At 41.0% G+C, this 24,009-nt stretch overlaps 1 protein-coding gene across 3 annotated transcripts in view; it reads left to right on the top strand.

The window, feature by feature from the left end:
• The window catches only part of DNM3 (dynamin 3), a 387,192-nt gene that overhangs the window by 290,721 nt on the left and 72,462 nt on the right, over positions 1–24,009 (top strand). For all 3 annotated transcript variants that reach the window (XM_033092677.1, XM_033092678.1, XM_033092679.1), the window contains one exon: positions 15,565–15,676. In XM_033092677.1, the coding sequence (XP_032948568.1) occupies positions 15,565–15,676 (112 nt within the window). The remainder of the gene's footprint in view (positions 1–15,564; positions 15,677–24,009) is intronic.

Below are 24,009 nucleotides of genomic sequence, written 5' to 3' on the forward strand. Positions count from 1 at the left end.
GGTGGGTGCCAGCGAGAGAAATCATCAAATAGCTTTGGGTGAAAGGAGATAAAGATGTTGGAAATGTGTTGATTTCTGAGAAACATATGTGGAAATACAGATGTGACTAAAGAGAGTAGCCTTATCAACAGGAACAGATTTACATGTAAATTGTGTTATAATTCTTTTAGATCTTGTAATACAGAAATCACGCACACACATTTTATATATATATATATATATATATATATATATATATATATATATATATATATTCTAATTTAACCAAAATGCTTAGTATAACGGCGCATTCCTCAACTGTCCTTGATGAATGAAAGTTCATATTAATTATAATTTTGCACTTGAATGTGATACCACCATTTATTATTGATACCACTAACTTGCCTCTGGGATTCTTCTCATGAATTGGAGAGTCAGAATATTTCCAGAGTCAGATACGGGGATCCTCACTTTCATATCAGGCAAACTGGTGTATAATGAAGGGCGTGAGAACTAAAAGCTAGATGAAGGGCAAGATAGCTTCTGGGAGCGGAAAGCAGGCCTTAATATTCTCTGAGCTCTTTGGCTGGTTAAATATCTGTGACAAAAAAAATGAATAATCAATGTATAAGTACATTTGTAAGTTTTCAAATAGCCATTAGCAAAGTTTTACTGTAAGTTTTATTAGCACACCTCAATCATTGTGGAACTGAGTTTTTTGTTTGTTTTTGTTTTTTAATGAAAGGAAACTCTTTGAGAAAGTGAGTTGAGGATAGAAGTTATCTGACTTATAAGAAGTTTATTGAGCACCTATTGTGTGCTAGGCTCTGAGGTAAGGACTAGTGGAAACAGAAATGGCCTTGTTCTGTGCATTGATGGCTGTCATAGTGTATTGGGAAGAGATGGCTGTTTCCGTCCGTGGCATAGTGTCACGAATGAGATTTCCCAGATCCTAATTTCCTAGATTCCCAATGTGTAAACCAGTCATAACATCTGTACAAGTAATCAGAACTACATTGCAAAAACTCAGACTTTGCAGATCAGGCTCCCTTGGGCAGGAAAAAGAAGATCTCCAGAAGATTTCACAATCTTCAGAAGGTTTCACAGGGCTTTAGATGTGAGCAGGAAATGGAGACTAATTGCAATGTGGGAAAACGTCACGTGCCGTGTCTTTAGAGGAAACCGACCCCCACTCTACTTAAAACTCTGGGAACCTGGTTTAAGTGCCGTGAGTGAAAAGGACCCTGGGATCTCTGCAAACTAGCCCTTGAAAGTATCTATGCAATGTGTTGGTGTGATCAAGTGGACACCATCAAGGATAGAAAACGTCGTGTGTGTGTGTGTGTGTGTATGTATATATATTTGTGCATATATATATATATATATATATATATACACACACACATATATATGGTGTTTTATAATCTAGAACATGATGTTCAAAACTTCTCATTCAATGGCAAGGAAAGGTATAACATAACCAGAGAGAATCCTGTAAGTGAAAATTAAAATAATTGGTAAGAGAATTAACATGTGTGAACAAAAGGAATAGAATGCTTCGTTCTGAAAAAATGAGAGATGTGTTTAAAGTGTTAGTGTCATTAGATTGTGTGCCTAGGATTTCCCCCCATGAAAGTTTCAAGAATAGGAAAGACTCTTGGATAAATACATGGGCTGCACAGCAGTTCTGTCAATTGCAGACTTGATTAGACTACATTAGCCCCAAGCAATTTATAGAAAATTATGGCTGCATCAAAAATTAGCCTGTTCCTGAAGGAAAACCTCCCTGAGCTCAGAGACTGATTTTCTGATACGTTTCCTGCTTTCTCTCTTACATAAGGAATACTGTCGTAGTGAATTCTAGATTTGAGCCAAAGTTATACTTGTTTTATACTCTGTTCAAAGTACTATAGAATCCAAATGGCATCATGCTCCTAAAAAAGTGCTCTATATTCTATTTTCCTTAGGTGTACAAATGGTTCTTTTCCTTGCTCCCCCTACTACCAGGTCAACATTCCCTCAAGTTTTATTGCAATTCGTGATTTACAGCCCCTTTGCAGGGGTGCATGCTGCCATTAGTGTTTCCTAATAGGGGAAAAACACAGTTGCCTTCCGGGAAGTGTTCACTGCATACTCACCCTTCGATAAGCCATGGAGGAGAAGGCAAATGTCTGATTCATTAGCCTCTTTCTCATACATACCTCTGCTTTGTCCTGCCTCTAGTTCAGAGTCAGACGCTTCAGCCTGTGACTCACGCAGTAAATATACAAACTCCACCCATGTCATGTGGCTTCACTGTCCTTCCAGTGCTGCCGTGTTTCCATAGTGAACCCTCCACAAGCTGACTGAGAGGAACCATAGTGACTGATTCAATTTGGAGTTTCTATCACCACTGGGACTTCTCCTGAGCTCTGATGTTGGTCTTCCCATGCTTGCTTCATGTGGGGAGTTAGGCCGGCTTTCCTGTTGCCGAAATTTGCTTATTTTCGTTACCAATCTGGTTTTACAAGCATAGTCCTGCCGGACTGTGTGTCAGTGTCCTCCTCTCAGTGTAGGACATGCACAAGTGCATGTTGAGAAAAAGATGGATGCTGATCACCTTTGGCGGGTGCAGTTCATTTATGAGAAAGCTCGCGAAACATCATTTGATCTCAGAATGAAAAAAATAATTTGGGATATTTCTAGTTCCTTTTAATACACTAATGTGTATTGTAAAAGCTTATTCATGTGAAACACGCAAGCTTGAAAAAGATTTAATTGAGTACCTGGGGACAGTAGGCTAGTCTAATACCCAGTGCAGGGTGTTTTATGTCTGTGCATTGGCACATTATAGTGTGTGGGCATTTACACTAAGACTCCCCCAATCAGCACAAAACCATTAGCAAACTGATGCCCTCAGTCCATTTTCAGTGCTGTCGTCAGATCAGTCGTGATCTTCAGTGAGATCCGAAACGCCTCGGTCACCAGCGTCACCGTGTGAAAATTTGGAGAGCGTGCCAATGCCCCATTTATATACCGAGGAGCCTAAATGTCCACACCCAACTCGAGTCTTTCTTCTGAGCTTCAGGTTTGGATCCAGTGTCCCGCCTACCCACCCCAGGTTAGAATTGAATTGCTCTCCCTACGCAGACATGCTCCTCCTCCAATCTCCCCGCTGCTCGTGCCAGAAACTTGGGAGTCACCTTTGATTCCCAAGGGTGCCCTCGCTTCCCACAGCCAGGTCCTCAGAAACGTATGACGCTCTTCCTATTTCGAATTCAACTTCTTCTTACCGTGTCTACCTCCCCAGCCTAGTCATGTCTGGCCTGGATTTGGCTGGTCTCCTTCTGTTCTCGTCACACTATAGTTAGCGTGTTTTCATACAACAACCAGAGAGATATTGCCAAAGAAGTAAGCCAGATCCTATCACGCACCTCTGCTTAAATTCATTCGGTGTCTTCTCATCATGCTCAGGAAAAAATCCAAAGTTACCATGGCCGATGAGGCCCTCCCTGCTCTGGCTTCTGGCTCTGACCTCACTTCCGACTTCTCTCCCTTGTTCCCCCTGCTCCATTGACACCGGCCTCCTTACCATTTCCCCACTGTGTTGAGCTTGTTCCCAGCTGAGGGCCTTGGAATTAGCTGGAATGTTCTTCCCCCAGAAACTCTCACAAGTCACTCCCCTCTCTTCAACTCATGTCTCTTTTCCAACGTCACCACCTCACTTTCTGACTGTCCTCTCTAAAGAGTCACTCCCGTCATTCTGTCCCCTTCTCCTGCTCTATTTTGTTCATAACACTCATCACTTTTTGCTATTTTTATTCATTTTTGTTTGTTTCCTGTCTTCCCCATTTGAGTGTATGTTCTGTGAAGGTAAGAATTTAACCTCGTTTGTTCACCGCTGTATCCTCAGTGCCCAGAACAATGCCTGGCAGGTAGTAGTTATTCTGTAATGAGCGGGTGAGTGAGTGAATTTTTATGTTACTCATTAATATCCTTCAGCTTGCTGCTTACTGATTTTTTCCTCAGTCTTAAGCTTCAATCAACATGTATTTAATGGTAACGGCATGTTCTGTGAGGATGTAAAACAAAAGCACTGAATAATTATGTAGAACTTTATACTTTATAATTCATTCTTACATATATTAATTCACTTTGTTAAACATTTAGAAACCATCCGGAAGGGATTCCAGGTTAATAATAGGAGGGAACAAGAAAAGCATTCATGAAAAACGTATAAGGAGAGGCATTAAAACTCAATATTATGAACATCAGTAGTGTCCAGGTTTTACACACACACACACACACACACACACACACACACACACACAATAAGAGATGAGTGGTTCGAGCCAAGCATTATTAAGTTATCCTGTAGTATGATTGTGAGTGACGTGAAAGGACTGGACTGGAGTCCCACACATGAAGACTGGGATATGAGAAGTCATGGTCAAAGACAGAACATTGTGTTCAGGGAACAGCAAGTTTTGCTTTGATAGAAAAAGACGTATTTATAACTGTTGCGTTATGAAAACCAAATATGATAGGATATTCTGTGTGTTTGATGGTGGGGAAAGAGAATGTGTTAGCAGAACTGAATTACAAGAAAATTTGGTCTGAAATGTTTTGAAGCTGGGGAGCAAGGAAGTCCCCCAGATTTTTAGACAGGGGCTGACAGTAGCATGGAGAGGAATTGCATTATATTTCTCATGAGCCAACGCTGTGGACTGAAGAGAGGTGAGGTGAGATGCAGGGAGAGGAGCGTGGGAGGTCCTGGGTATGTTCCAGGAGATGGTAAAATGACCGAGTTCCAGATGAACCATCCACTTGAACTTGGTTTCTTTTCTCCGTGGTCCACAAATTAGTCATCACATCAGCAAGCTCACGAGGAGAGTCCCCAGGACAATGGTACCCCAATAGAAATTAGGTAACCTGTGAGCCAATGGCTCATTTCCTCAGTGTTAGCGTGCTTCACGTACTTCCGGCTGAGCCACGAGGTGACGTACTTCCTGGGCCAGCTCTTTGTCCCCACAACGTGGTTTAGCGCCCAAAGTGTGGATGTAAAGTACTTTGTAAAGAGCTACTGTACTTAACATTAGTAATTATTATTCATTTTTAAAATACATTGACAGGCTTGCTCTTAGTTGTTTTTCAGTGAATCGAGCTGCTTTGCAGACCCAGCGCCATAATTTATAGTTCTGTTCCTGAGTGTTAACTTCTGGGTTTAGCAGTGTTCTACTCGTGTTCTTCCTCAGTGATACGTGGAAAACTGTGGCGTACGTTTTGATCGTCCCATTTTTTGGCTCTGAAATTTTAGGGTGCTGTAACATTGGGATGGAAAGGGACCAAGAGATGTCACGTTTCACCGCTAGGCAAGGCCATATCTAACATATCTGAGCAAGATGGAAATCTGTTATACTTCCATGATTGCTGATCCCAATGTTTTCACCAAGCTCAGGGCAGAGCTCTGGGGGAGCTGGAGTTTGTGGTCCATCTTGTCCATTGCTCATCCTCACTGCTCATTCTGTCCACCTCCTTCTCTAGACTCAGCTGGTTACATCACTTGAAAGTTGCCTTGTGAGCTAATAACTTTTTCCACGAGCATTTGCATTTTAATAGTAATTACTACCAGGCCCCATGCAAATGGCTTTGCATACATTATTTCAAATCCTTAAAGACCGTCTCAGTTATCAACAAGGAAAGAGAGACTCCGAGAAGTTGAGTCATTTAGCCCAAAGTCACAAAACTAACTCCCACATAATTAACTTTTCCAGAGTTTGAATTTCTCTGATTCCAAAGTCTACGTTCTTTCCATCACATCATGCTGATTCTTTTTAAAACCTAAAGCTCTCAAGACTCACAAGAATGAAGCCGCCAGAAATATAACTGGTTGGCGAAAGTGTTGAGAGGGAATAAGGACAAGGATATTGTAGGTAGGCTACAACTGTTCACCTACAACACATATTTCAAACTCCCTGACTTGGTTAGGAAGCATCCTTTGTTAGCCCACTGGAATGCTAGGCTTAACTCGGACATAGTCTCAGATTCCTTATTTGTAGATATAGCTCATCCTTCTCCTCTGATAACTGTCGCCCCAGGGGAAACGCACCTGTGTCCCTCATGTGGAGGGAGAAGAAAAATACAGAGCCCTCCAGCCCAGCCACCTGGGCAGCTTATGGGGCTGTCTCAGGCTTCAGCCTCTGCGTCCCACCTGTTCTTACACCCACACAGGCCCAGCAACATGGCCTCAATCTCCCCTGTTTACTCCAGAGCTTCTTCCTTCCCAGATACCAGCCACCTTAGAGGCTTGCTAGCCGAGGGAGACCTGATTATCAGAGGCTCGTGGGAATTACCAGAAGACTCTTTCTCAAATCTCTGCACTTCATTGTCAACTTTTCCCTCCATGGCAACGGCCTAAAACACAAAGAGCTTCGTACTGAGGCGGACAGTGCTTTGCCTGCAGGCGTTTCATCTTGGAAGCATCTTCCCCTGGCCTTTGTGCCTCATCTGTCTCCTCTTCCATCTCCTTGGAGTCTCTCTCCAGCTCCCTGAGGGTGGGCCCCATCACTTTAGTTGGATCCCAGAACTGGGCACAGTGCTTGGCGGGACTGGACCAATGAGAAGGACGAGGCAGCTGATTCTCCATTGCTACTTCCTGAAGCCATTCGGTTCTTTCTTTCTATTCCTATAGAAAACCAAGTTTACCGTGATCTTATTGAGATTTAGGGGTGTCGTTTTCTAAGTATAGCAAGGAAAGAGGTAAATTTCACTAGGAAAGGGCTGTGTCGTCTCCGTCCTCAGCTAAAAAGAGATTTGGGATTGCCTTTGTGTGTGTGTGTGGTTTGTTTTTTTTTTGTGTTTTTTTTTTTTTTTTGTGGTTAAGAATGTGCAATTGCTTCTTTTGCAATAGGTTTTGTTCTGTGTTGCATGCAATTTTCTCTTTTATATCTTTTTTTCCCCCTTAAAATTAAATCCAGTAAAATGTGAAAGAAAGAGAAGTGAAATAATCTCCACAGCTGCTGAGTTTTCCTGGAAGGCAAAGACATCTCAATTTTAAAATTAGTCTTAAAACATGAAATCATTATTCTTTGAAACAGCTGTCTGGTCAAAAATGCCTTTGTAGAGTACATTTTAAACAGCAACTTTTTATAACCATTAGGAGCCTTGTAAAGATTTCCTTTATCTGGGTTATGAATTATTTTCATTCTTTTGAGTGATTGTTAAAATGATGAAACTTACCGGAATAAAACAGATGTCTGTTTTTGTTTTGTTTTTAGGCCAGGAGAGGGAAATGTCATTGGGACGTTGGGATTTACTTGGTACCTGGATAATGAAATCTGAATCATTGATTGGTAGTGTGTTTGCATTCCATTCATTGTCAGCTTTTGTGCATAGGGCCAGAATAGAAGCTCCATGAGAATAAGAACCGTGTCTTAATCACCGTGGGTCCCTTAGGGCCTCACACAATACCTGGCACGTAGCTTCCCAACAAATGTTTATTAAACAAGTAAATCAATAAATGAATACCCTAAGAACCACTATACAGAATGACATTATACAGAATTTACCCAGCCTTCTGTTCTCTTCTATGGAGACACCCAGCGTGGAAGTTTTCCTTAATAGACACTTTGCGATTGAAGATGGATCTCAAAATCTCTACTGTTTTTATCGGTCCGTTATGGATCTCTCACCCATAATTTTATGTAAATCAGCTCTGACATTGTTTATACGTTTTCCACCTTTTGGAGTAATGAATTCCATAAGGAAAAGGTAGTTATAGTGCAACTCAAAGGATATATAGCTAAGGAATTGAGAGAGCACAGAGGAGAGAATCCCTTGTGCAATGATGTTTCCCGAGGAAGACTCAGAGCAGGGAGTATGTGAGTCGAGGCTGTAAGAGTGTGGAGAAGTTGGCCAGGTGGTGAAGAAGGCAGGGGGACAGAGGCAGCCGTGCATGAGAGGGCCTGAAGGACAAAAGGGCGTGCCATGGAGCGCCTGGCCACAGAGCTGTCACCACCACCACCCCTCATCTTCTGCGTAAATGCTACTCTTTCACACAAGACATAGTTTGCCATGGAAGGGCTTGATATTTTTTTCTATCTGATTGATTTTCTTTGATGACTCAATTATCTCCATTATGCTGAAAACCGTGGGTGTCCCTAAAATGGCTTCCCCAAACAAGTCACTGAACAGCCAAGCTTCCCACAGACCAGGTTTTTGCAGCATAGAGACTGATGCGTGTGAACGGATTTGGGGCATTAAACAATTGTGTGCATCTGGTTGTACACTGTGCACCCCAGTCCTGGTCTCCCTGAGTGGAACCACTGAGGTGCCGCAGAGCCAGAATGGAGGCGAAGGTGGTTACCTGGGTGAGGCAGGGGGTCAGAGCCCCTCTCAGCACAAAGCAGCCCTGTTCACAAAGCAGCCCAGATGTCCGGCTGGACCCAGGATGTCTGTTTGTAGCTTCAGACGCAACAGTGGCATGAAGGCCTGATTCTCCAGGTGACTCGTACGAAACTTTCCAAAATGAGTTTAAGGAATGGCCTTTGACATAATTGACATGATTAAAATCAGAGCATCAACAAATTATTTTAAAATAACTCGACAGGCTAATTTTGTGGGGAGCCATTGCGTAAAACCATCGATACCATGACTGTGCTATTCCCTTTCATTCTTAAAAAGTTTTCCTCTACCCCATTCTGTTCAACAGTGTTTCAATACTGATAAAGTTACACAAATATCCTCTCCCCAACCCCAGGCTCTAACAGTCCTCATCAAACTCTCTCTAGGTGTTTGGAGGCTAACAGCAGTCCCGAAGTCCTTATTTTTTCAGAATTGTTGTTTTGGGCTTCTTGATCAATACTATGCCTTCTGGGATTAGAATGCTTCTCCAGTGTTGATAGTTCCTCATAAATCTAGTTCTAACAACCAGTTTTCAAAATCTAGTGTTTAAAAAACCTAGTTTTAAAAAAAATTATATAATAATAATTATTATTAGCCATTACCGCAAATGAAAGAGCCTACATAAGGTTATTCTCAAAAAATAAATACTGAATGGACAGAGGCCAGGCTGGTGCAGACTGGGCAACATTTTTTTCCCTAATGGGAAAAAATGGCGTGCGGAGGCTGATGGCCATTCCATATTTATTCCTCAGATTTCAGAAATGCTGAGCTTAAGCAGATCCTTACCGCAACCTCTTCTGACCTAATAAACGAGACAGACTGAGAATAATTGTGGTTCTCTCTGCTTTCTTCACCAGTTGCCTTTTTTTTTGTTTGGTTTTTTTTTTTTTTCATTCCCTTCTAAAGTCTTTCATTGCTTTGGGCTAAATGAAGTTTGGATTGCCACAGCAGCTTTTTAAAGTGATATTGCAATATTGACTAATTTGCCTGCTCTTGGTTATGCCCGAGTAGACACATGACCTGTGGCTGTTTGGCTTGTCCTCCTATGGGAAAATCCTTAACGAAGCTAATAAGCTGTATTAAAATAAAATAAACAAATTCACATGGCACCCAGCATCACAACCACATGTAGGCTGGTTATTATTTATTATCCTGAAACAGCAGTCCCACGTCTTCAAACTGCCTACTGGGCCTTTCCACTCCGAAGGCCTTCTGTCACTTCCTGTTTAGCCCATCTGAAACTAAAACCATTCCCCGCTCTTCAAAGCCACCCCTCACTGTTGGAGTTTTAGGGGGCCCATAAATCACACCCTTTCCTTCCCCTCTCCGGTTAAAATTTGTTGTTGCTCCTTTTAGAAGCACAGGAAACAAACAGATAAGGCATAGAACACATGGGTCTACATCTGTGGCCGAGTGTCTTGCAAACATGGCAAACCCCCCCCAGCAGTCACAGGCACAGCTGAGCAACCGCATGCCTCCACCACAGGGCAGCTCACCGGAGCCTCTTGGAAGGGGAGAGAAGTGCATGTGTCCTGCAGGCACGCGCTTGCTCAAGTTCTTCTCTACAACACACCAGTTGAAGCCGTCAGTTCTCCGCCTCTTTGGGGAGGAGACAGTGAAGTCTGGGGAAAAGGGGCCAGGCATCAGAGACCTTCCTTTCAAGAAGCCAGGAGATCAAGTTCCTCCAAGGCATCACTCCAAACGTTTCTATTTTTATTGAGATTGCCTTCTTACTTTATGTGGCATCAGATGATGTTAGCCTTTGGGGGTGAGGAAGACTATTTCAACAACAAATACTCTCTTGTAAGAATTTCCACCACTTACATTGTAATCTACCTTCTTGATGATCTTTTGCATCATAAATAAGACTCCACAGTTATAACCAAAGTTCTACTCTCAGCTCTTTCATCGTGATGGTGATTAACGCTGACGTGGCCCTGGCTACATGGCCATTGGCAGCCAGAGAATGTCAGGACGGGCGGTGACTCAGCTGATTCGGCAGCTGCACTTACAGTAAATGTGTTTTGCAATGCTCTTATATTTTCCTAAAAATTAAAGTATTTTTCATTCGAAACTTATTTATTTATTCATTTTTTTTTTTTGGCTCTTCACTCTGTCAAGAAAAGGAAATATTGAAGATTGATTATCAAATCAAACCAGGTGAAAGAAACGTGTCCCTTTGGCAGTGAATTATCAGGATAGGAGAGGTCTGGTTTTATAGGAGGTCAAATGCAAAAGACCTAAAGGCGAAGTGAGAGTAATGCATAGCAATAATTTTTGTATTTTGTATATTTTACTTGTATAGTTACCTGATCCTGGGCATTGCGATAAGCAATGCTCTTCACGCATATAACCTTATTTTACTATTCTAGTAAGACTGAGGTAGAGACTGTTTTTATCCCCATTTGGCAGATGAGGAAACTGAAACTCAGAGAGGTTGCCTTACCCAGTGTCATATAAGATACTAAGGGGCACCGCCTGGATTTCAGCAGGAGTTCATGGTCTTGACTGAATTCTACTACATTTTGCTTAACTTACGTTAACAAAAGTTCACTGTCAAAATAGCAGGCAACAATCCCACCAAACTTCTGTCTTGCCTCTGGACAATATCACATCTAGAGATTTGTGATCGGTTGTTGGCATCTCATTTTCAGAAAATCCTTTTAAAATAGAGCAAATTCACAGGAGGGCAAGAAGGATGCTTGGTTGCTGTGTTATCTAGAAACCTCTTCCTATGAGAAACATTTGAGAAAGTTGGCAGAAGGGTTGGCTTGAGGACTAGAAGACTTGGGGGGCACATAACGTCTGGTCTCAGATGATCGAAGACGTTTCATAGGTAAGGAAATTACACTTCACATTTTTAACATCCAAAGCCATTCTTATGACTTGTGAATGAAAATTCTATGTATAATCAAAACACGGGCTCATCACGAGGTCATTTCTCTTCTGTGTAGCTCTGAAGAGCCCTGTACGTGTGGGATACAATGTCTCTTGCTCATTTTTAATGTTGACTTTTCTTTTTTCAAACTGTAAAATACACAGTTCAGCTTGATTTCATAGTGAAATCATTCAGAAGCTCCTATCTGCATGATTGCAGCTGAAATAGACTAAACAAAAAAAATGCAGTCGGTACAAATTGCTGTGGGTTATCTATACAGCTACAGCATGTGGTGAGAACCTGGAAGCTGCACCCACAGGATTTATGAGACTTCCAGTAAATCAGCTCAGCTCAGTGTTTTAGACCTGTATCCAACTCTCCTTGGATGTCTAGACGCAGCCTGAGATGAAGCTTCAAAAATGGGTAAAGATGAGGCAGCCAAAGCCACCAGAAGCCTTTGACCCTCTTCTAATGTTTCAACCAGATAATTATTTTCCCTCTCAAGAATTTGGCTATCCTTTGAGGGGGAAAATAGAAAAAAAAATCAGGATTTTCCATGTGAGGAGCCCCTGAAAGAAAATACTCTGGAGAAAGGTCAGTGAGAATGGGCCAAAGCTGAATTCTTCAGATTTGCTTGGAGAATGTGGAAAGTCTGCTCCCTTTCTGCTTGGCATGCTTTGTAGCAGGCCAAGAGCTCCCGTGGTATTTGTCCAGCCTTGCCTTCCCCATACCTTTGCATCTCAAAGGAGCTCAGACCGAGTAGTGGAAACACCTCAAGTGGACACCTAAGTGGAAGCTAAAAGCAGTGGTGGGGAAGTAATTAGATAATCAAAAACCAGTGAATTTTGATTCCGTCACAGGAATCCATTACCCCTTCTGCTCTGTCACAAAGATAGGACCTTTCTAATTTTCTAACAATAAACTTTCATATTCGGAGAATATATTTCCTATAAATATGTTCTGGTTTTAATTAAAATCACTCATTCTGCTTGTTGGGGTTTGTCTCTTCAAACTTTTTTATCTTGGGTTTTCTGTAGAAAGTGACGAATCCAGTCAAAAATGGTAAAAGGCTGTTTTAAAAATGAGCACAGTCCAAGTTGATTCCATAGTTCGTTCATTCGTTCGTTCATTCATTCATTCATTCATTCATTCAACAATTATTTGTATTGTGGAGGCCACATGGCAAGGACTATGGTAGGCCCAGGTTATGCTGTTTATTAGTTATGGGAAAGTCACCGACGCTCTCTGAATCTCACTTTCTTCAACTGTAAAACAGCTCTGTTACCAACTTTGCAGGGTTGTTATGAAGATTCAATGAGACGACTTCTCTTCTAAGATGGTAAAAAGATTAGAAGTTTCTCTTTTACTCTTATCCATCCATTGCTATACCCAGAAAACCATACACAACAGAGATGGAAAGTCTCAAAAGCCCTGGAAAGTAGCAGTGTCACTCAACTGTTTATAAGACTCATGGAGTGAACTGGATTGAGATTCTGTGAGTGAGAAGTGCATGCTTCACCATGATTAAGAAGAATGGGCTGAACAGGAAACAAAAAGAAACTTCTACGCTTCCTCACTGAATCAACGTGAGAAACATCCATATGGACCCAACTGGGAATACAGATATCTAACTCTACTTTGAGGCCAATTCAAAAACTGAACCCCAGTAAGAATTTACAACTGGAGAAGCCCAGGTAGAAAATGCCTGATGATAAATATTTATTCAAGTTAAACAGGTAGATTTCCATCTAAATAATTGCTTACATGTAACAACATTTAACACAAAAGTAAAAAAAGGAAGGAAGGAAGGAAGGAAGGAAGGAAGGAAGGAAGGAAGGAAGGAAGGAAGGAAGGAAGAAAGAAAGGAAAGAAGGAAAGAAAGAAAGGGAAACTCTTAAAGAGATGTGAAGGCAATAATTCAGAAATAATATTCTAGGTCAGTATTTCCAGCTAGATTAGCAATTGTCCTGAGATTAAGTGGCAGAAAGTAAAAGCTTCTAAATTGTTCAATAAGTTGGGAATTATTATTTTATTCCTGAATTTCATGTATACAAAAATGAGTTAAAGAATGATTTGGAAAACTTACAAATAATCATTTACCTATAGAACTGAAAACCACTAAAAAAAATATAGAGGCCAAAACGAGAGTTCATTTCTCGCCCTACACAAAGGACTCAGTAAAGAGCATTAAAAGAAAACATGCATATGTCAACATGACAAAACTGAAAACAGCATATAGCTATGGTAAGAAATAAACATGATTCAAACTTCCCAGAATCCCCTGGACATATAATGATGAGCATAAAAATGATACAATCTTTGTGCTAATGTTGCTTATGGGCTAGTTGAGAAGACAGCCATTATCAAAATAAATAATTAATAAGAGAGAGAGAGAGAAAAGAAAAACTTGCACATAATTCTGAAAACACGTGATTGGTGCTATGAAGGAAAGGTAAATGTGAACAATGTGTGAAAGAGGAGCTGGCCTGTAAGGGTGTCAGGGAAGGGATGTCTGACAGAGCTGAGATCCCAAGAAAGTATCGGAGTTAAGTGGGCAGCGAGGGAAACAAAGACAGCCGTGGGCAGAGAAAGCAGTATATTCCGAGACTTTGGGAGTAAGCACGACACACGTGAGGAAATCCCACAAGGCCGGTGTGGCTGCAGCAGAGAGAGGAAGGGAGAGCAGACTGTGAAAAGAAACTGGAGAGGAAGGAAATGGTGGGCCAGACCATGCAGGACTTCGAAGGGAGTGTGGTCTTTTCCTAAAAGCAGGGGCTATTAGAGCGTTTGATGCCAGGGGTAGAAATATCTTGATTAACATTTTCGGAACAGGATGAGGACTCAGGGAGGATAACAGATTTACAGGGGACATGTGACGCTGGGAGACCATGGAGGAAGCTGTCATGATGGTCTGAGACATGTGATATTAATAAGATGGTGGCCAATATATTGGAGGTAAGCTTTTAGGTGGTAAAATGGAAGAGGAGTGTGAGAGAGTAGAAGGTGTCGAAGATACTCCCTCAAAGTGCCTGGATTACATGCTGCTGCAGGAGATGGGAACACCAGTTCAGGCAGGCATTCACGTCAAGGAACATTTGAACTATGCACGTGGGCAAGTCGAGTGGAGAAGACGTGAGCCCGGGGCACATCTGGAGGAGACTTACCTGTGAGCCCAGTGGGTTTAGGTGTAAATTGAGGCTCTTGGGCGTGCCTGAGAATACCTTGGGAGAGAATAAGAAGAGAAAAAGATTCCTAATCTTGTACACTGCTGGTTATCCGTCCAAATTGAATCATCGTTTCTGAAAGGTGATTGGGAATGTGTATCAGTGTCTTAAAAAATGATCATAACTTTGATCTCGTAACTCTATTTAGAGGGGTCTATCCTCAGAACATGATAGCAGTAAATGTGACCAAGGCTTGTGGGTAAAAACATTCGTTTAAGCATTATTTATGATTGCAAAAGGAACTTAATTGTCTAAGGTTAGGAGGCAGACAAGTAAATTACTATACATTTGTATAAATAAATATTGTCATTAGAACTTAATGTTTATAAAGATGTAATGGCTTAAGTAGGTGACTCTGATGTAACAGTAAGTGAAAAAGGACACAGAATTGATAGAGATAGAGAAATAGAAACTCAATTGTGCGAACAATGCATACAACAAAGTATAAAGAAATAAGGTTACCTGTAAACAGTAAAAAATGGATGACCGTCATCATTTTTATACTTTTACCTCATTTATTAGTTTATTAGAAAAGAAATATATAAAAAAAGAAAAGAAATATAAAATTATAGTATTTTCCCAGTTATAAATATGCGCTTTATAGTCATTTCACTCTGCTAAATGCTGCTTAATGTTCTTTCATTTTCAACAATATGATGGCATTTGTGTTTGAGTCTAACGTAGTATTTTAGGTTTGTAAGATTATTGCCGTACATTTTAAAGTTTTATGAGCCATTTAGACTTGTAAAATAGTTTCAGAAAATTGATCTAATTACTAGGCAATAGCAAATCTATTCCCCCTCAGAACAACTCCCTGTCATTTGCACCCAGTGTATCACACTGAGAGAGTTTCCTTTACTTATTGCTGAGCAGTGCAGTTGAGTCTGGAGTCTTTAATGTAAGGGTTTTAAAAATTATATTAATACAAATAGGAATTTGCTAATTATTTTAAATACAATGATTGTTTTGTTTCCCTCCCGGTGACTACAAGAGATTTAGTATCCATTTGGACTGTCATTGTATCTGCATTGTCTGCAGTAATAGAAAGTCATTTGAATTTGGTTTATAACTAAAAGCATGATATTTTTTTTTGGACTCCAGGAATGTATACAAAGATTATCGCTTCCTTGAGCTGGCATGCGATTCACAGGAGGATGTAGACAGCTGGAAAGCATCTCTGCTAAGAGCTGGAGTTTATCCTGATAAATCTTTAGTAAGTTGGATATGTCTCTTATTTCTAAATTATTAACCATTTTTAAGAAAACACAATTCTACATACTGTATGCTGGAGAAACTAGTTATCTTTTGACGTAATTTGGCACCGTTTTAACTGATACTTTGCTTGTATTTCTTTGCCTCCATTAGACTTCTATTTTAAGAAGTTTATCAGCGTATTCGTTAAAGAAAATTCCCCATTCTGCCATAAAACACAATATATGCAATCTCAGACCAAGAGAGTTTGTTTTAACCTAAAATTTTATTTTCCCCTATGTGCTGTTCCACAGTTGTTACAATGTACATACAAGCAATTTATAAAATTCTTCATATAATCATAACCTTATATACACATATATCATTAATCATAACACTATTTCATATTCTGAAAACATAGTTATTTTATAAAACTCTCCCTCCTTTCATTATGTCTGTAGTACCTGTATCCAAAATTGTATCTGTATTCAAACTCTGGTTAATGTTCTTGTGAGTGTGAAAGAAGAAAAAAATATTATATTGCCTTTCCCACTTATCTTTATTAATATACTTCAAGTGTCTTGGAGACACTTCTGTCATTCAAGTTAATAAACAGACCTTGTATTTGTGTTCTTTGGTAAATGTAATATTACACAGACAGGTCTGGGTTTAAACTCCAGAAGCCAGCCCAACATCCAGTCACATGCTGTTAAACAGACACTGCTGACTGAGTGGCTCTCACCGCTCGCTTGCTGCTCCTGCGCCAGCCCTGCCCCTCGGAACTGAAGTCCTGAGACCGAGCCTTGGGGGCTTAGTCCAGCTTGAGCCTTGCGGTGCTTACTTGGCTCTCCATCAGTTTACAGGACTGACCATGTCCAAGCTGGGTTATTTCTAGGGCCCCAGATAGGGACAGAGTCTGCTGAAGAGAAAGTCTGAGACGCGGGCACAATGTTTGAACCATAGAGAAAAGTCTCTGGGGTGGGGGGGGGTTCGGACCCTGGCCACGTCTGTGAGGTGACATTGGGACTTAACAGTGTTCCCGGTAGAGGGTTGGGGACTTGTGCCAGAATGTTCTCCTCATTGCTGAGACCTCTTCACCCCATCCCAACCTACCTTTGTCTGGCTAGCACCTCAAATAATGGACCCCCACCTCCCCCACTTGCCGCATGCACTGTGCCCTCAAATGGGGTGAAACCAGACCCCTTCCCGGTGACACCCAGACACAGGGGTATCTGGGTATGATTTTCATAATTGCTGTCCAGTCTTTATCAGTTGTGTACATAGATAGTTGCATAGACATGTATGACTCTAAAGGTCACACATGAGAAATCATTTAAAAATCACTGCTCTTGTCGTTAATTCTAATCACGACTAATTACTCTTTCCCATGCCTTGATAATAGTGTGTTAATTCACAAACATTCTATATTTTTTAAGAAAAAATACATTCTCTATTAAAAAACCTGTAGAGCACGTGCTTTTTGCCAGGCACCAGTGATAACAGAGGTTAGCGATGAGATCCCACGAGCAAGGAACAAACATTAAACAAGAGAACTAATAGCTGTGTAATTAAGTCGTGTGGTTTAAGAGGGTGATAAGTTCTGTACAAAAACAAAGTCAAAGAGACAGAAGTGAGAGTGAGGGCAGGCGAGCTTTATTTTGGCGAAGGTGATCAGGGACGTCCCCTCTGAGGAGGTGACATTTGAGTGGGTTCCCGAGGGAAGGGAAGGAGTAAATGACATGAAATTCTGAAGAAGAGGATTCGTGCAGAGGACGAGCAAGTACAAAGTCATCTCGTCATCTCACTAGACAGAAGAGTAACAAAAAAGTGTGTCTGGATCCCATGGAGGGAGGGACAAAGCGATCGGTAGTTTCCAAGAAGGGACTCAGGGACAAGCTAACGCATGCCTTGCAGGAAGAGTCGAGCATCTGAGTTTTGTTCTGAGTGAGGCAGGGCAACCTTGCAGAGTTTCGAGCCACTTTAGTTGCATAAGATTTACAGTTGTAAAGATCGGTATGTCTGGGTATTATGAGAAGCGGCAGAGCATTGGGTTCAAGCACAGGCTTCCGTGTCAAACCACCTAAATTGAAATTCCAGTGCTTCCGTACAATCTGAGATCTTGGGCGTGTGTTCTTGCCTTCGTGCGGTCCAAGATTCCCATCTCTAAAATGGGGATACCAGAAGTCCCCCATAGCATGGTGGACAAGAACTAAACGAGATGATGATTATTTATAACAATTATGGTGATAATTCTCATTTTCATCACTACTTTCTTTAACAAGCAAAGATACAACACTGTGGATATTAAATAAAGCCCAATGAGATTGTAAATATTTATACTATTTCTGTCTTCCAATATGCTTGGTTATATGAAATATCAACGTATGTGTGTGTGTGTGTGTGTGCCTTACACACAGCTGTAGTGTTTGTGAAAATGTTTCTTCTTCAGTCATGATTTTGATAATCGAACTTATTTTAAAATGCTCTAGGCAAGTTTTCTATTAAAGATATTATGTAATACATCTCTTGTGCGGAAAAAAACTGTCTTGGAGAGTGAAATGACCTAGCTATCCCTTAGTGGACTGGTTTTAGAGATCTTGGATTTCGTGTATTCACAACGCTACACAAAGAAGACGCACAATGAAAGATCTGCTATTCTTTAACAGAATGCTCAATTTTAAGCAAATCTAGAGTTGTCCTACACAATCTGTTTTGATTCCTTTCACGTTATTTTTATTTGTTTAGAAACACACATTTGGTACAGTTGTTGGGAGATCGAGACAAAGGGCTTTTTTACTGCATGCCAAAGACATGACAGGAAATTAAACTTGGCAGTGTGGCCAGGAACGTTACTTTCCTCAGTTTTCATCATAAACAATATTTGCATTTCGTATGCACCGCGGAGTTCTCCAGGTATATTACACGATTGCTTGACTTTCAGATGTTAAATGGCAGCTAACTACCGAAAGCAGTCTAAATAGACTGCTTATCTAACATTCCATGTTGTGAACATAGGCGTGGGGGAAGGGATACTTTTAAGTACAGTTCTTTCCTCATTTAGAAAGAGTTGACGAAGAAAAGTCCGATTAACCTAATAACAGATGCCCCTCTCTCAGTAAAATTTTAGGATTCTGGTGTGTCATTCTGTTTTTGTATCAATAAACCATTGAGTAGACAGCCAATCAGTCCCTCGCTACGCTAATAATGAACATTTATGTCTTACACGGACATGAGTCTAGACTCAAAAAATTCTGCTTTCTACACAAAACGCCTCTACTTTGACTGGGGGAAAAATCTACATAGATTGTTTTCTTAATTGTATAAAGTTGGCTTCATTAGATAAATAGCCATCACCCAAAAGTTGAATGAATGGTCTTTCAGACAACTTTTGTGTTCAACTAAGGTGGTGTACTTTTTTATAACGTGCTTTTCCCTATCGTATTTTTTTTTCTTCTATCACATCCACATGGTGGAATGCTTTTATGTCATTCGTATCAATAATATCCTGCTACCCTGTTTCTTCCATCTCTTAGATCATTTCTCTTGGAGTTTTCTACAATTTTTTTTCTTTCTTCCCTTCCACCTTTTACCCCCACTTCCTTCCTTCCCTTCATCCATCACTGTTATGGTGGACTCTAGAGATTCAAGGATGAAAAAAGGATGCAATTTTTACTTCATGGGAGTTCCAAATCTAGTGGGAGAGAGAGATGCAAATAAATAATTACAATGTGATAAAAAACTATGATGGGTATCTGTGTAAAATGCAGTAATAGCCCAACTATATTCCCAGGTGCATTGTCTAATTACCTCCCTATTTCCACATGTGCATTTTCTAATTACCTTCAGTCCCTTAATCTTTCTGGATCCAAAGCAAAAATGTAGACTTCTTATCTTAGCAGTGTGGTGTATGGCCCTAAGATGGAAAGGGGAGCCTGGATTCAGTGCCCCACTGTGCCACTGACACTTCTTGACCTTACATATAACCTCTCCCCAGCTGCACATGTAGCATTTTTCTAGTCACCTGATCTTTCTGAGCAGGCACAATATTTTAAAAATTAATGTAAATCTGAATTTGGATTTAGCAGAATTTTATTTCTGTTTTCTCTGGCAATTACATTGAAATTATGAGCACTATAAAATTTTATATTGTTAGCTAAGTGTGTAGGATTTTACACAGTTTCAAAGTAAAAGATGTTTCTAATGGAATTAACTTTGAAAAAAATTATTAGACTGAGATAAAACGTGTGTGTGTGTGTGTGTGTGTGTGTGTGTGTGTGTATCAGTGGTTACTGGCTCCAATTAAAGCACTTTTGCAATATTATTTAACTGACACATGTACGTAAACTTTTCCTACAAGTTTGAATACAAATACATGTGAATTTGATCAAATATCTAAAGAACACGATATAACAAATGACTGATTTTTTTCTGGCACAATTTTGTCGGCTCACAACATGACTTAAGTTGTACATAAACATTAAGGATTCCGAATTCTCTGGAACATTATGTGTGCAGTGAAATGAGGGAGACTTTAAGTCAAGTACACTCACCTTTGAATCCCAACCCTTTCTTTTATTAGTTGTATGGCTCAGGCAACTCATTTAACTCTCCAGTTGCTTATTCTTTTTAAAACACAAAACAACACCTTCCTCAAGTGATTTGATAAGGTTAGATGAAGACAGCTGTGTATCACATCTAGCTCGGTGCCTGCAAGTGGATGGATGTGTTCAATGCCATGTAACCTTTATTATTACTATTATTACTATTATTATTTTTATTATGGAAATCATTCATGTGCCCATGAAGCTGTAATTTCCAGTTTAGTAGTTCCCTTTTCTTTGGAAACTATCATTGGGATTGGGCATGTGAGGAGAATTTCTTCAACTCTGGGCTGAGGAAGTCAAGTTGCTTAGGGGAGTATTGGGGTTATGCTGTCCCGTGGCCGAGCTGGCTTCAAAGTCTCCATCAGCCAGCCAGGAGTGAGCTGGAGAGGCTGTCAGGGGCCGTGAGGACTCACAAGCCTGCCCTCAGATGCTGGCCTGCTGGCTATCTGAAGGAAGCAGCCTGCAGATCCATGCGTGCCCTGGAAATAAATACAGTGCAAATTGAGTTCTACATATTTGTTCAGTCATATACCGCAAGACTTTTGCGAGGTTTCTATTAGCTCTATAGATAGATGGTTCCCCCCTCTGAAATGTATGATTTCAGAGATGAAAATTGGCAGTAGAAAGTGGATACCCTGGAATTTCACTATATCTCTGAATTCTGGACTCTCCCAGTCATAATTAATGCTTTTGAGATCGCTTGGAAGTTGAAACCATCCTATAATGAAGTCTTTTTGGGACTTCAGAAATTCTTTTGGGTGCTCTCCAAAACTGAGCTTTCCTGTGTGGCACATGACACTTAGGAGAGAGGGGGTCTGTATCATTCTAGGGGATGCTGAGGAAGGGCCACAGACCTCCATCAGTATTAGTAACATGGTGACCTCCCGTGTGCATTCACTGAGCTGTCTAATAACACAAGACTGACAATGTCCCACACTTAATGCTCCACAACGTCACTTTATCCTTAGCTTGTTCAGCAGTGCTTCCCATAGAACTCAGAGCAGCTACCTGACCAATTCCGAACAGTCTCAGTTACTCGTCAATAGAAGTATCTTCGGGGATCCACGCCTCCATGGCTGCCCCACAGTGCAGTGGAGGGAATTAGAAAGCACCAACAGTTCCCCATTCATCACTCTTACGCCTCTCTCAGAATAGACATTGGGAATGATTGAAGGAAACCAGAAATGGCAAAGCCACACCACGTCCTCCACTTGTGTATTTCTGCTATTTAAGGATTAAGGCTCCCTACTCTGTGACATCACTGTTGCCACTACAAACAGAACCATCTGCCATTGAGCAAGGAAGCCAGTCATTCCCTAATGTGCAAATACTTGGTTGAACTCCTGAAACTTATTGCTAGATCAAAAGCTGCACTGCTGTGGAATGCAATAAATTCCATGTGTTTGAGGTATTTTCAGCAATATTGCACTTCTTTGGAGAACTGGGGTCCCATTATTCTCTAAAATAGTATTTTACTCCTGATTAAAATTCCCTGTGGGGATCTTTATTGCCTTATTGAGCAGTTGGCATGTTTCTTTACAAAAGACTCTTTTTCCCCCTCCATTCATTCTTGTATCATTATTTATGTCTCACATCAGCCAGTGATTATTACCGGTCGTATCGTGGCAACTCACAAGGCCTTGAAGCTTCTCCACTCTATTGTATCAGTGTTCAAATTTATGTTTTTATTAAACATGATGGCCGTGGTGGTCCGTGAATGAGACATTTCCTTCAAGTCACCGATTAGCATTGTTTTCCAGAAAATATGCTCTCCCATGATCCTTACCTTACCGCTCTCCAGACAATTTCTGTGTGTATTTCCCACTTCACATCCTCTTTCAAAACTGCATGCCAGATCTCCAGCCCAACCTGCTACTCCACCCTGTGCTCAGTCTCCCGCACAGATGCACATACTTTCCTGCCTGTTCTCTTCAGCCCCACATCCCAGCACGAAATTCCTCCTGGGCCCCTTGTGACAAGAGTTCAGATCTGTTCCCTGCCCACATCCCATCACGTCTCCCCCACAGGATCTGACCTAGTGAGGACTTGGGCTGCCCTGGGAGTCATGAATCACCGTTTTATTTTTTTAAGCCATATGTGAGTTAAATTGTTTGATATAAATCATACCCTTGCAGCTCCAGTTTGAAACAGGAGAGCCATTTGCCCGCCGCCTGTCACTGGCTGCTCTATGGGTCCCTCTCCAGAGTGTCCCATTTAGAAATGACTACAGTTTTGTGACTAACCTTTCCAGACCCATTTTCTTGAATGTGGACCAGTTTATTTTGGCCACCTTCCCACTATACAGTTTTCGCTTCCCGTGCCAACCCAAGGCAAAGTTCATAATTTACAAAATAAAGGAATGGTACAGATGGAGGTTCTCACTTGGTCTGCTAACTCTGTCCCCAGAACCACCCACTCCTTTCCTCTGCTCTCTTTTCTTTCTTTCTTTCTTTCTTTCTTTCTTTTTTTTTCCACCTTCTTTGAAACCAACGATGCAGTGTTTGTTTAAAAGTGCATTGGCTGATGAAATTTTCCACTGCTTGGCATGTTGGAGGAGGGACTTGCAGGACAGGGCAAACCAACATACTAGCAATCCGCTTATTATTACCAATTCAAGCCCATGCTCTTTGGCCAGGTTCCCATTCTCCAAGTCTTCCGAAAGAAAGGGGGAAATCTCTGTCCTGATTTTCTGCTGTTAAAAATGTGTGATTTCATTTAATCTAAGTAGAGTCTTTGACTGGCCCATGGGTTCTGGGTGGCTGTATGTGTCTGTCTGGGGTGTCAGTGGCTAGTTACATTTTTTTGTTTTGATTTCGCTCTAGCACGAGAAATACCTCCTAGTTTTAAAATAAATTTATGTTTAACATATTTCTTTTTTTTTTTTTTCTTGCGGCTACATGCACAGGGAACAACAAGTAAGTTCTTTGTCCTCCTGCAGCTCCTGTTTCTTTCCAGCCCCCGCTTCCCTCCTGCGTGTGTCTTGTCAAGTGTGTTTCTGTGCATGCTGGGATGAGTGTCGTCTGGGATGGTTCATAAATGATACAGGGCGTGCAGATGCCGGGGGAAACGTGCATTGGGACTACCATAATGGCTGTTCTGTTTTGACCTATCGGAAGGGAAATGTTACGTCCTTCAGAGTTGGTTATTGAGCAGTTCAGAGAAGTGTGTATTATAAGGAAAGAGATAGCTGGGCACTGAGAACAAAGATTAGGAAAGTTTAATCATGCGGACCTCTTCTGCGGAACGGGTGCAACACTCTGACAAAACTCAGTGCAGCTGAAGTTTTGACCAAAAAAATCAAAGCTCTCATGTTAATGTGCAGTTATAAAAAACCCCAAACTGGAGTCTTAAATAGCAGGATGGCTGGCTTTGTTGGTGAAATTGAGTTAGATCAGTGTTCTGCCTTTGAAGGTGTCTTAAAATGGATGGAGGAGGGTGGGGTCAACATTTGACTTGGCTTCTGTGCCCTTGATTATTCCAGCTGGATGGAAGGAGGAGGGTGGGGGAATAGAGGGGAGACTGAAATGTGTATGAATAGATTTGCAAAACCAGGTAACATACGCAAATGGTGGAAATTATCTTAACGTTGTTGTTGCAATAGATAAAGGAGCAATGTAGTCGCTCATAGGGTTGCTTAGCTTGTTTTCATTTCATTTGAGTTTTCCAAAAGATCAGAACTACTTCTCACTTATATTAATCATATAATAGTATCGTAATTGGGCAAGATGGTCTTAAGTTTAGCAGGGTGATT

The sequence above is a fragment of the Rhinolophus ferrumequinum genome, chromosome 22 (genome assembly GCF_004115265.2).
Source record: "Rhinolophus ferrumequinum isolate MPI-CBG mRhiFer1 chromosome 22, mRhiFer1_v1.p, whole genome shotgun sequence".
NCBI lineage: Eukaryota > Metazoa > Chordata > Mammalia > Chiroptera > Rhinolophidae > Rhinolophus > Rhinolophus ferrumequinum.